The 13,900-nt window shown below is 38.5% G+C and overlaps 1 protein-coding gene across 7 annotated transcripts in view; it reads right to left on the reverse strand.

The window, feature by feature from the left end:
- Positions 1-13,900, reverse strand: part of msi2b (musashi RNA-binding protein 2b) — a 626,013-nt gene that overhangs the window by 118,950 nt on the left and 493,163 nt on the right. For all 7 annotated transcript variants that reach the window (XM_061962104.1, XM_061962107.1, XM_061962103.1 and 4 more), the window contains one exon: positions 4,344-4,418. In XM_061962104.1, coding sequence (XP_061818088.1) covers positions 4,344-4,418 — 75 coding nt within the window. The remainder of the gene's footprint in view (positions 1-4,343; positions 4,419-13,900) is intronic.

Genomic DNA, 13,900 nt, shown 5'->3' on the forward strand with positions numbered 1-13,900 from the left:
CTCGGCCGGGGTTTGAACTCACAACCTACCGATCTCAGGGCGGACACTCTAACCACTAGGCCACTGAGCGGGTAATTCAAATTCTGCCCCTTTGCTAGGTCAGCATTGTAAATGAGCAATAAATATATAAATAATATTAGGATATATATATAAATATATGTATACGATGAAGTGAGGACATGGGTGTGTTGCAAAATGTTGATATAGTACATTACCCAGAAGGCTTAGTGCCGTAGACGGGAACAGGGAGTAGGTCTGAGCTAAGCGGGAGGACACACATTTTGCCATTTTAGAAATAAATACTTCGAGATATTGTTACATTTTGCTGTTCTTGCTTCATCTACACAAGAAACAGACTTGAGCAATTGGCAAAAATGATGTCGATTGGCCAAAATTTGCAGGGAAGTTTACTGGCTTTGGACAATGTTGCGAGGCCGCACATAATTCGAGGGGATTGGTTAAATTTGCGCAAATTGGCGCGATTGAAACCTCGGGAATTCCTGGAGGGACTGAAGTGTAAAAAAATACAAAAATATTCTGTTCTTCTCAGTCCACACCACGAGCATGGGGATATTTCAGCTAATAGTACACAAACAACTCTCACAGCTGACAATTTCATGATACTGATATAGAACGTGTCATCACAGAGGTGCAAAACTGTCAAATAATTTCTAACAGTGAGGTCATATCAACATATTTCAGTCAAACGGGAATATATCTCCCTTTTATAATTTTAAAGCCTGACTCAGGTTGTTTTTACTGTCAGTTCAGATATTTTGACCTCCACTGGTGTTGCGCAGACGCCAGCTTGGGTTTTCTCTCTCTGTGAATCTCCTCCCTTACTGATATCTTACTCAATTCATTGTTTCATCACTGATCAATGTTTTAGCACTGCTTTATCCTGTCAACTGAACAATTGAACACTTGTTTCTGGTAACAGTGGACCCGTGTGGTATCCTGGGTGTAAAAACACAAACAAAAAAAAAACCTTGGAAGACTGCCTAGAATTTATGTCTCTTGGATGGCGTCTGCCTGGGCGCAGTCCATTTATTTGTGGAAGTGTTTCAACAAGGGTGCGTACAGTGAAAAAAACCCACTCTGATCTGAAAACGAGGATGCTCCCACCAAATTACCGACGAAGGACACTAGTCAATATTTGTCCTGGGGTTATCTAATTTGGACAAGGGGGTTTGATTTAAATGTAAAAAATTCCAATTACCCTGTCAAGAGTTGAGCGAGCCCAGAGGATGCTGTTTTAATCATACAGCTTTATCAAACTCTTTAAATTGAGTTGAACATGGAAGGGATAATGTATTCTGCCTTGGGGAAGGTGATATCACTTAATTTGCCCCAAACAGTAAACATTTAAAAAAAAATCCATGTTTCACTGGATTTATTGAATAAACACTGACAGTTCCTCTCCCAAGCCGTCTCTTCGCTATCTTTTGAGATCGCTTCTACAGATACGAATGAATGATGCATTCTAAATTTGGCAATGCTATTTTAGATGCCAATGCACACAAAAACACATCAGTTTTTATGATTGACATTGGTTATTGGTTGGTCAGTGCCATTTATAAAGAAAATGCCCATGTATACCTCCTGCATTATCTAGTACATGTCTTATTTGCAGGTGGTCACAGCTGGACATGCGTTGCTACCATTCCTGGATCCATTTCACAAAGATATTACAGAGATCTGAGCTGCTGTCAGACATTTCCCATTCCATCTTATCAGTGGCAGGAGGGATGTCTGGCACAGCAAACAAAGTATGTGTAAAGTCCTTAAATAAAGCATGAAATGGAAAGGATACCTATGAGGGCTCACACCATGGACCGCTAACCCCAATAATACTGCTCCCAATAAAGTGCCTTTATACTCCAAGTCAACACTTTTATTGAAGAAATTACTTCTTTTCACATTCTGAACAAATATTTTCTTGTCTTCTTCACAGCTGAATTTGCTTGTGGAATATGAAGGACTTAGACCATTTTTTGTCATTTGGTCATGGTAGTGTTTAGGTGTGTAACAGTATTGGGGATTGGTATTGAGGTTTAAAAGTCTTCACAATAATACCGTGACGCCTGACGGAATCAAACAAAAACTTGGTGTGTAGGTTTTTTTAGCGTAGGCCGGTTCTGAAAATAAACTACATCTCCCAGAATCCTCTGCGCACGGCAGGGCGCCAATGTGGGGGTGAGGAAGGCAGTAAGCAGGAAGTGAAGTGTGTTCGAAGTCGATGAGAGGAATATTTTTTTTGGACATTTTCTGAAGAATTTCATCCAAATCTTTCCATAACTATTTGAGTTCTGGTGCTAACAAACAGACAAACAAACCATGGCATAAATATAACCTCTTTGGCGGAGGTAAGAAAGTCTGCGTTCTGCAAAGTAATACTTTCGTCTCAAGTGTTTCCAAGTTGACACAGAGCCAGCCGGTCATCTTGCCCAGCACGGAGGTAATCACCAAAAAAATGCTATTTGTCCACATGTTTCTCTCAATGTCGCGGGGGGGCTGGAGCCTATCGAGCTGCACTCGGGCAAAAGGCAAGGTACAACCTGGACAAGTCGCCTCCTCATAAACTGTCACCCAGAAAATATATTTGAAGCCAGCAAAGCCAAACATCAGTTTGAGAGGTATTTACATTATTAAAAGTTAAATTGTTAGTTAACTTTTCTGAGAAACAGCCTTTTCCAGACTGATACAATTGTGTCCACTGTAGAGGACACTGCTTCCCATAATGTAAAAGTTGAAAAACACTCGAATGAACTTTATTGTTTCACACTGGATGTTTACATTGTCACTTTAAAGACACACAATACGTTTTTTTTAATATTTGCTTGAAACAGTGGATGTTCCTCCACAATTATTCACAATTGAAATGTATATATGTAATAAATATGATCATATATAATATATTTTAAATATATGTTTGTCTTCAATTACAGTAAGCGTGTTTATCCTTAACATTCCTGAGACTTAATTTTACACACTATAGTATTTGTAAGCCTTTTATTTGGGAGGGAGACATATACCACAATAATATCGTACAGTCGTCTTAATATTGTGATAATATCATACCGTGAGATTTGATACCGTTACACAGTGTTCAAAGGTGTATCATGTTAAACTGTAGGCAGGTTAGCTATAATTATGAATATGATTAAAATCAAGAGAAACATTACTAATTCAGTGTTATTATTTGCGTGGGCCCCCTTGTAGTGGAAAAGTTGGGCTTTGAAGTCAAAAAGGTTAAGAACCGCTGCTGTAGGTAAAGTTGCAATTTTTAATGGCAACACAAAAAGTATGCCTGATAGAAAACACTCCAATGTAAAGTAAGGCTCCACTTTTCCAAAATGTGCTAGCTTGATGATAATGTATATTGTCTTAGCCATATACTTCATGCTACTGATTAGCATTAGCAATTTTACAAGGCGATTTCAACAACTCCACATTTAGTAAAGAAAACTACAACTAAGATGCACATTACAATGAAACAATTGGTGTGTAATAAAAACAATACTTACAGTGTAAACACTTTGTAGGGCACAACAAAATACTATATTTAGCTTAGTGGCAATGACTCCTTTCTAGCTAGGCAACACACCGTAGCCTATACACTACTGCAGTGATTCTCAAAGTTTGGTACGTGTGTAGTGGTATGCAAAATAATCACTTGATTAAAGTACAGTGTTTTATTTTCCTATATTCAAACAATGGTACTGTTCAAACTGTGTGTAATGTTACAGTGGACAAAAGATTAAATAAATAAATAAAACCTTTGCCTTGTTTTTAAAGAATACTTAGGTCTACTACGCTAGTGTATTTTAATGTTCGTCATTATGGTGGTACTTGGTTAGCCAAGTGTTTTTTGAGGTAGTACTTGGTGAAAAAAGTTTGAGAACCATTGCACTACAGTCATGCAGCGTCTTGGAATTGCAACTGCTTGCAAAGTCTACAATATATTATAATACTTGTAATGAGACTCATAAATGTAAAAAGAAACCAATATATCACAAATGGACAGCACGGCTATCAGTATCAGTTTAGTTCATTTTTAAATGTTATATAAAAAATTCAGCTTTTTAAAAATTAAACAATTAACTTTATTAACATACTCAAAAGTACCGAAAATTGATACCGTGAGTACTGGTATCGACTCAAAAATATAGGGAATTGTTACCATTTGTGTTCAAATGTGAAAGGTACCCATCCCTAATGTTGATGCATGCAACTGTATGCATGTGTGTCTGACTGGCTTGAATAGTGCAAACAAAGACATTCTGCTGCCAAAGTGATAGCTTTTAAACATATAAATACATTAAAATAAGCATCTGACTCACCAGGAAACTGGTAACTGTAGCTGGGTGCGAATCCAGTGTATCCACGGCCATACGTGGCCACAATATTCGGGTAACCTTACAAAAAAAGAGAAAAACAGATATGACATCAATGCAGAGATAATACACCCACAAGAAAATACTTGATAAGCCTCATACTGTATGTATCATACTAAGGCCGTATTGGAAAAATGGCACAGTAGTGGTAATTTACTTTGATGCTTCCAGACTAATAAAAAGAGGTGACATGTATTAATGCATCATAATGTTTATGGTAGACTGTCAAATGAAAAACATTCGTTGGGTGCTGAGTGAGGACACACGCCACCCCTTAATCAATGGTCAACTGTCTTAATTAGATTAGCCACTAATTTTGATCGAGTCTCTCTTGTTGTTTTCCCAACACATCACTAAGTCACAGTAATTCATTAAAGGCTGTGGACATATTTGGTTGCTTACAAGTTTACACAGTCTTGAGGAAAGTTAGCCACAACCTGCAGCCTTAAGTAACATGAACACATGGTAAAATTGCTCTGCTCTTGGTTCTCAATTCTTCTTTTATTGACCAAAAATTTTCTGGCATTTTTATATGGGAGAGTAATAACATTTATAGCCCCTATGGGGACACTGTTAGATGGCCTCCAGTGGCGTTGTTGTACTTTATGTTCTGTGGACCGAGCAGCGAGCGCCATACACTAATGTTGCGAGGTGTTCGGGGTCATTGTGATTTTAAAAAGGACATTCCGTGTCTACTTGTATGGCTATTGTCTGACATCCTATTGGAGGCTATAGGAAATGTAAGTTATGCAATCCAATTGTTCAACACATGACTAAATTGAATAGCTCAACACTTTCTTTGCCAGTGTATTGTTGGTTTATCCTCAGAGTAGTCTGCAGTGGACATTTGTTTTCGGCTATTTCTTTTTTCAGAATTACATGTTTTGTTTTGTTATGCAACACATGTCCTCTGTGGTGGACATTTGTTTTTATGCTGTTTCTTTTGGCAGCGTTACATGTTTTGTTTAGATATGCAACAAATGTCCATTACAGATGACGCTGGTTCTCGGGAGGTTATTATATCAGAGCTACAGAGTTTCTTTAAGTGGAAATTTGACTTTTTTTTTTTTACAGTTTATCACAGACTGGTCCCCTGGGCAGCTTATATTTTATTTATGGAAGCTACTAAGGCGTCTGAAGAAAGAAGATCATCCATCTTTAAATAAGAGTAATGCAGACATAATAGAACAGGGGTTTTCAGAGTGTGGCACAATGAGCCTCCCCTCAGAGAACATAAAACGGCCCCTAGTCCCCCACTACCGGGCCTATATTTATATGCTTCCCCTTTCATCATACCAACTAATACTATATTTATTTTTGGCCTCAATAACTGATGTTAGCAGATTTTAAGAAAGTTATTCTTTATTTTTCTCAATCTGCTGCACAAACTTTCAAAAATAGAGGTACAAGACAAGAACATTTCTGTACCTCTTGGTACATTTTTAATGAATGTTCTCTCAAAAGTACAATGTCGATCATTAAGAGGCCAGAATTGTATCTTTATACTACCAAAAAGAGTACATGATCATATAAAGTACACATTTGTATCATTTTAACAGTACCCCAAGGGTACCTGGTGTATTAAAATGAGTTTAGCTCATAGACAATGCCAATTATTAGTATTTAAATAGAGTACAAAAAGTATATTTATAGTTAAAGCATTGAGAACCATTATTAATACCGGTAATAACATCAATAATGTCATAGCACATTTGTCTGATTTTAGCATCTTTGAATGATGCCATTGTCTCCATTCTATTAACTTCATTATTTTCAACACAATCTTGTTTTATTGTCAAATTAATCCTTTAAGATGTTACTTATTGTTGTGTATTGAGCTTGTATTCTCTTTAATTATGTGTTCCATTATGTGAGCTAGATGAGGATGCCCCCCGGATGCCTCCCTGGGGTGGTGTTTAGGGAAACTTGAGCTTCACCATCCCATTCGATCAGTTACATTCCCAGAAAATAAAATGTATACAAATTTACTGTCAATTACATTTTTTATTAAGTCAAGTGTTTGGATTATTCCACACTGTCACATGGTCCACATGCTATCTAATTTAGTGTTGGATGTTATTTGTTTTTTTGTTGAAAACTGTATTGTGTTTAGTGTCAACATACTATTAGTATAAATGCCATATATTTGGTAATTCTACAATAAAAACTATCTCTTGTTACTTTCAGTCGTGTTTTCCAAATGAGTCATCTTTACCATAGGACCCTTGTCAAAAATGCACACTTTACGTCATTAAATCAGTTGAAAAAAAAGACAGGGATTTAATAATAATAATAATAATAATTCGCTTTATTGTCTCAGAGGGGAAATTTGTTTTGGACATCAAGACACAACGTTTTACATACATCCGACAATACAGTGAGGACAGTGAACAGCGCGCAGATATATCAGTTAGTTATGAGATCACACATTACACTCCCCCGTATTGCACACCTCCCGTATTGCACTATCCCAATATTGCACTCCTTATTAATGCATGGAGTTATTACAGTAGTCTTCTGTTGTTAAGTGCTTTGATTTCCAGTGGGACAAAGCGAAATCTATTCCTGTTGAGTTTGTATGTTGCTGTTCTGTACTGTTTACCATTTGGCATCAACACAATTTCACTATGAAGTATGTGGTGTGGGTCACGGGTGATTTTAAGACCTTGCTTCCTCACAGTCTTGTCGAATATTTCTTGAAGGGAACAAGGGGGCTGCATGTCAATTATTTTACCAGGCCTCCTGATAAGGTTTTGAAGTTGGGTTTTGAGTTTGACAGACAGATTTCCAAACCATGTGGAGATGCCATAACGGATAACAATGTTTGCCTTATAAAACAACATCATGATATTGCTTGCCACCCCGTGGACTCTGAGCCTCCTTAGAAAGTGCAGGCGCTGGTTAATACGGGAGCAAAGAGAGTCAACTTAGTTGGCCCAAGTTAACTGGGAATCAAAACAAATACCCAAGTACTTATAGGAGGACACCTGCTCCACTCTCTCCCCATGGATAATGATCGGGCTGTGATCCCCACAGATTTGGGATCAAAAATCATCTCCTTAGTGGGATGACCCACTTAGTCACATGCTATGATCTTTTAGAAATTACATGATTTATGATTTTTTTGTCCATGATTTCACCGTTGAATTACTCAAACAGGCCACGTACAATTAAAGCTAAGTTATTTCATAGCTTGGTAAAAATGCTGTTAAGAGTGGAGCCTCGTAAGAAACCTTCACAAGCAGCAGATGCATTGTCGATCTGCTGTCACAACGCTTATTAGAACCGCACATTCTCCAGTTAATTAGCTGGACAGTTTGAGACCGAAGCAGCTGTGAGCAACATATTGAGAAACGGATGTGAAGGAGCGACGAGAAAAGTGGCACACACAAAAAAAAAAAAAACATGTGAGGAGAGTGGGTGGATGAGCGAGTGGGCTTACGTGTGAGTCAGTGAGAATTTAAGTACCATCAAGGGGAATATAAACATAATTAACCCTCTAATTATGCTATATGTCTCCGTCTTTATCTTTCTTCCACAAGCTATTACCACCTAGCAACCATAACTCTGAACTAAATGACTTAATAAGAGGAAGTCCTTTAGGCCTAGACAGAAGATGTCATAACTCTTTCTTCAGTGTGTGCCAACAATAACCACGCTAAAACCTTAAAACTTAGCACTTATGTATGATTACTTCATGTTAGAGTCCTGCTGAAAAGTCTACAATTAGTGTGTGAATGTCAAAAACGATCCATTGGGATGAAACGAACGCGCTGAACAGGGGCATAGCACCAAATTCTGGCCCCTCATATCCAAGATTCTTGAAGGGACACCCATTCCACCCTAAAACTAACACTTTGTATGTTTACATAAACTTAGAAATATATTATTGCATGGATTTGGTTGAAACCAGCTTTTTAAAAACACATGTAATAAGCATAATTAAGTTTTGGACTTTTAAAAGATTTGATTAACATATTTAGAACATGTCTGAATACTGTAAAACAATTTAGTTTTGTTTAGAAAAACAAACAATATATACATATATATATATATATATATATATATATATATAATATTAAGTGTCCAGAATAATAATTCAAATATTAATATAATGCTTAAATAGGATTATAAATCTGTCAAGTCTTCCTCTACTTCAGAATGAAAAGTAGAGATGAGCTAATTCACGCAGGATTAGCATGAGTGGATAATATCAATTGTAATTACGCATCATTATTATTATTATGATTATAATATTATTTTTGCATCTCCTGGGGGTTAAGCCTTTCTCTGGCTTTAAAACCTAGTGGCGCCTCCGTTTCCAACCTTAGTCGATGATCTTCGAACGCACCACAGTTGTGGGCAATGAGATGCAAAAGTGAAACTTGTACACAGCTTTCTCCTTTGCTGACACATATAGTTATATGTATATTTTTTATAATCACTTTATCGTTGATCCATAATGCGGGTGCTGCGTGTGAATGCTTAAAAATGAGGTTTGATGACATTATGATGCCTGTGTTGAGTGAAGTTTTTCTAAGTTAGGTTTGCCACTATCGGGGTGGAACGAACCATTTTGCATTTTTGATAGGAGGTGTACAGTAGGGAAGAGATTTATATGGCCCCATTCCTGGGTGTATATCCCTGTGAGAAGAAGCGAGGTTAACCATTTTGCAATGCGGTCTGCGGAAAATGATGGAAAAGCGCCACTCTACATAGCAACTGACACTGTGGTCAAACTTGGAATTGCCAACAAAAAATATTTTAAGATACTCAACACTCTACTGCTATCTGGTGGCCAAAGTGGATAGTGCAACCCCTCCGATTCGTCACTTTTCATGTGTCAGGTAAACCGCTACGAATGCAGCCATATGAATTCCCTTCCTACTGTAGGTCGTGTTAGACATTCTTGATTTGATTCAACGTTATTATTTAACTTTCACAACTATATCTATTTTATCATTTATAACTTTTTTTTTTTTTTAACTTTCATATTTAAATGGCAGAAAAGAGGCACTGCATCCGGAAAATTATATCATACATTTTATATGACAGATCCTTCCATATTTTGCATGCAAGCATGTTTCTGTGTGTGCGCAGATTCCACTCTGTATGCCTTAGAGCCGGTGTCAGCTGGAATCAGAAAGGTTGACCTTGGTCATAAATATCTAATCAGTGTTTGCTGTCCATGAAAAAGATCAATTTATTCCTGACCCAATGGGAAAATGTGTCTGCCTGAGTCCTCTCCCCCCTCATGCAGACAAAACGTAATGCACGTCAGAGAGGCGGCAAAGGGAACGTTAACCTGGTGTGGATGAATGCATGAAGGAGAAAAAAATAGAAATCTTCATTAGCTTCTGATGAGAAGTCATAACCTGGAAGCTACAGATGGATAGCTTTCACAAAAAGCCCTCATTGTTTGTTTGGACTGAAAAGAAGTGAGATATAATGAAAAGCTATTGTGGAGCACCAAAAATTGGATATTATGTGTTTGATATTGTCAAACAGAAGAAATCCCAAGCTAAAATTGCCAGCTTAAATGGCAAAAATGATGTAGCAGTATTTGACAAAGATTGTGTTACAAAATTTAAGTGGTTCGCAATGTGCTCCTCCGAAACACAGACAAAGAAATATATATATTTTTTTCCCCCAGGAGACTGGATTAAGATGATATCTTATATCATGCACACCAACAAATATTATGATGGCAGAAAAACAGAAGTGGTGCAGGGTGGAGAGGGGACGGGGGATGCTACCTATTCCATTACACCGAGCCTGCCATTGTGTTGGCCCGGTGGCGGCGTCTCCGCACGCTCCTATTTGCCTTATTAATATGCATGCTAATGTACCTATTTTATGGCTCAACAGCTCTGATTCACTTTAAAATCAATTATCCATCTGGCTCACCCATATTTCGCTCAGGCTCAAATGTCTGTTTATTTCAACAAACATACATCGGGCACAGCACAATAAAGATAAATGCCTCGATTAGAAGCAGTAAACAAAGGAGCCAGGCAAGGCTTTAATGAGATTTGGCACAAAAGAAGCTTACATTTTCTTAAATAATGAGCCAGGGGTCTTGTGTTTTTCTAAATGCAAATTATATAAAGGAATGTTTCGCTGTCCTTGTTCCAATTTCATTTAGATAAGAGTGTCTCCAAACAAGTTTGCTGTTAATATTCTTACATGAGCACATCACTGCCTCTCTGCTTCGTCCCAGCGGAGGAGAACAGAGCTCTCCTTAGTGCTTGACAAGTTCGGAGAAGTTGCCTTTTAAATACGCTGAAAATGTCACACGCATACGACTTTGAAGAGACGGACCGCTAGGCAACTCGCCAACACTACCAGGCGTGCAACCTTCTTATCAAAAAAATATATCTTTGTAGTCTTACACTTTAACAATGGTTGCGCACAAAGTGCTATTGTACACAATTTTCAATTCACCTCACATAGAATCTAAAGCAGAGGTCTTCAACAGGGGGTCCCTGACACCTGTGGGGTCCGCAGTGGGATTGCAGGTGGGTCGTGAAATGTCTTTATTTTCATCCATCCATCCATTTTCTACCGCTTGTCCCTTTTGGGGACTTTATTATCATATTTGATTTTATTTTTATTTTTTTAATTTAATATTTCCCCCCAGAATTTTTTCAATGGATTGAAATGTCTTTAAATACACATTATTGTTGGTCCAACACACTGCAATGTAGTTTATAAATAGCAGTGGCATGGCCACCCTAATCATTGTCCATTACATGAATAATTACATTTCTTTATTTAGCATTATAGTTAGCATTTTTTTTAAATCTGGCGATTGGCGGAGCAAGCTGCCAGCGGGCAATTAGCGCGCTGGTTGTCAGCTCAGTATTAGCGGTGTTATACCATGTTGTTTTATATATAACACAATTGTATACACGGTATACAAGTAGGGGCTCCATGCTCTAGCGCTACTTTAGTTCGGGGGTCCTTAGCTTAGAAAACTTTGAAGACCCATGATCTAACGCAGGGGTTCTTAACTATTTTGACCTCGGGTCTATATATAATGTAGTAACAGACACCATTATAATAACATGTAATATGTACACCATTTACAGTATTTTGATCATTTTAATCATTGCCGGAACTAAATCTTCGGCGCATTTATTTACGTTTCCATAGGAGTGCACGTCTGACTTCTGGCAACAACTTCTTCCGCATACAAACACGCGAATGTGTTCTAATCATGCCAGACTTGGTAACAAACAACAAAGATTATTATTTTTGGACAAATGAGGACGGTGGCAGAGGGGTTAGTGCATCTGCCTCACAATACGAAGGTCCTGAGTAGTCTTGGGTTCAATCCCGGGCTCGGGATCTTTCTGTGTGGAGTTTGCATGTCCTCCTCGTGACTGCGTGGGTTCCCTCCGGGTACTCCGGCTTCCTCCCACCTCCAAAGACATGCACCTGGGGATAAGTTGATTGGCAACACTAAAAATTGGCCCTAGTGTGTGGATGTGAGTGTGAATGTTGTCTGTCTATCTGTGTTGGCCCTGCGATGAGGTGGCGACTTGTCCAGGGTGTACCCCGCCTTCCGCCCGATTGTAGCTGAGATAGGCTCCAGCGCCCCCCGCGACCCCAAAAGGGAATAAGCGGTAGAAAATGGATGGATGGAACCTTATCTTGTTAAATCTGAATTAATGCATGATAAACTACTGCTTCTAGAAGCGAGCCATTACGAAGAAAGAGTGAGACGTTGGAGCAGACGGAAGCTGAGAGAGTGAGGTGAAAGTAAATGAAAGCTGCAAAATGTGGAACTTGAAGCCAATCTATTTGACATAAATGGAGTGCTTACTCATAATTAACCTGAAAAACCGTCCCCGGCCAGCTGCACCCAAGAGACAACTGTCCATGGATTGAGTCACACCTTATATTGATCATGATACACACAGCACGTCATGCGTGTTGATACAAGTACATTACATACACTGTCTGGCTAGCTGTGTACAAACAAAACATAACATGTGGGCTAAAAGTTTACAGATACTGTAATATGATTGTTCATGTTTTTCAATCAGTACAGATTGGTGGCCTATCACATTGTGTTGTGCATTGTTGTTGACCATTTTTGAATGAATTTTAATGTGATTTGGTGGTAAAACTGATTTCTCCCATTGGCTGCATAGCTCGCCACCTAGAACAAGCCTATTTTTATGTTAGAAAGTGGGAAAAAAAACCTTTGTCCTCTTGTCTCTCATAATGATTGCGAACGAAAGGCAAAATTCCCCAAAAAGTGCAGTTCTCCTTAAATAAACTCTCAATAACATTTAAGGGCAAATAAAAATACAGTTTCTTCACCACTTTAGTCATAATTTTTGCACTTAAGAAAACTCCATGACTTTAGCTAAAAACCTGTTTTTGTGGTTGAAAAGTGTATTACAATTGAGCCCTTACGGACCACAGCTAAGTAACTTATCTTTTTTGGTGGCCCTAGGCACCGGTCCTAGGGTTAAGAAACACTGAACTAAAGAATTAAGGTCACAGATTAGGTTTGTGTGACACCACCAAAAAACCGACTGTGTAAGGTTGATCACAAAGGCAACAATTGAGCCTATTGCGGTGGGGAAAGCAGCACAAGCTGGCTGTCCGGGCTGCTCAATACAACATGAACACAAAAATACATATAAAGAAACAGAGTGCATTTGAAAATGAGCGACTGTATTACAGTAATTTCCAGTCTATAAAATGCTACTTTATCCCACGCCTTGAACCTTTCGTTTTATACAATTCAGCAGCTTATTTATGGATTTCTTCGGGACATTAGCTTCACATGCTGCCAATAAATTTAGCTTTGTCAAATCAGAACAATGTATGTTACAGGCAATTGATTTCGTTAAATTTGTGAATGAACACAATCGCCTAGTAAATACTTCACGTTTCAATGTGTACACCTGCGGCTTATAAACTTGTGCGTTCCATATGTACAAAATTTTATTTGTCCAAAAAGTAGGTGGGTGTGGCGTATAGTTAGGTGCTCTCTGTAGTCCGGAAATTACAGTACTAATAAAAACCAAGGTACCGCTGTAGACCTGAGTGATGTATGGTTAGTATTCACCCTTTTATTTTTGTCAATGTACAAATTAACGTTTTATTTTCCTACTTTTCTGTGGTGGAATGTTTAACAGCCAGCTGACATATTACACACGCAAAAACACCTTAAAACATTTGCCTTAAATCACCGGCAGTAAGTTGGAGCCATTTCCAGTGAGGGTTGGACTCCACCAAGGCTGCCCTTTGTCACCGATTCTGTTCATAATTTTCATGGACAGAATTTCTAGGCACAGTCAGGGCGTTGAGGGGATCCAGTTTGGTGGCTGCAGGATTAGGTCTCTGCATTCTGAAAATGATCTGGTCCTGATGGCTTCATCCGGCCAGGATCTTCAGCTCTCACTGGATCGGTTTGCAGCCGAGTGTGAAGCGACTGGGATGAGAATCAGCACCTCCAAGTCCGAGTCCATGGTTCTCGCCCG

Source organism: Nerophis lumbriciformis, linkage group LG09, assembly GCF_033978685.3.
Source record: "Nerophis lumbriciformis linkage group LG09, RoL_Nlum_v2.1, whole genome shotgun sequence".
In the NCBI taxonomy this organism is placed as follows: domain Eukaryota; kingdom Metazoa; phylum Chordata; class Actinopteri; order Syngnathiformes; family Syngnathidae; genus Nerophis; species Nerophis lumbriciformis.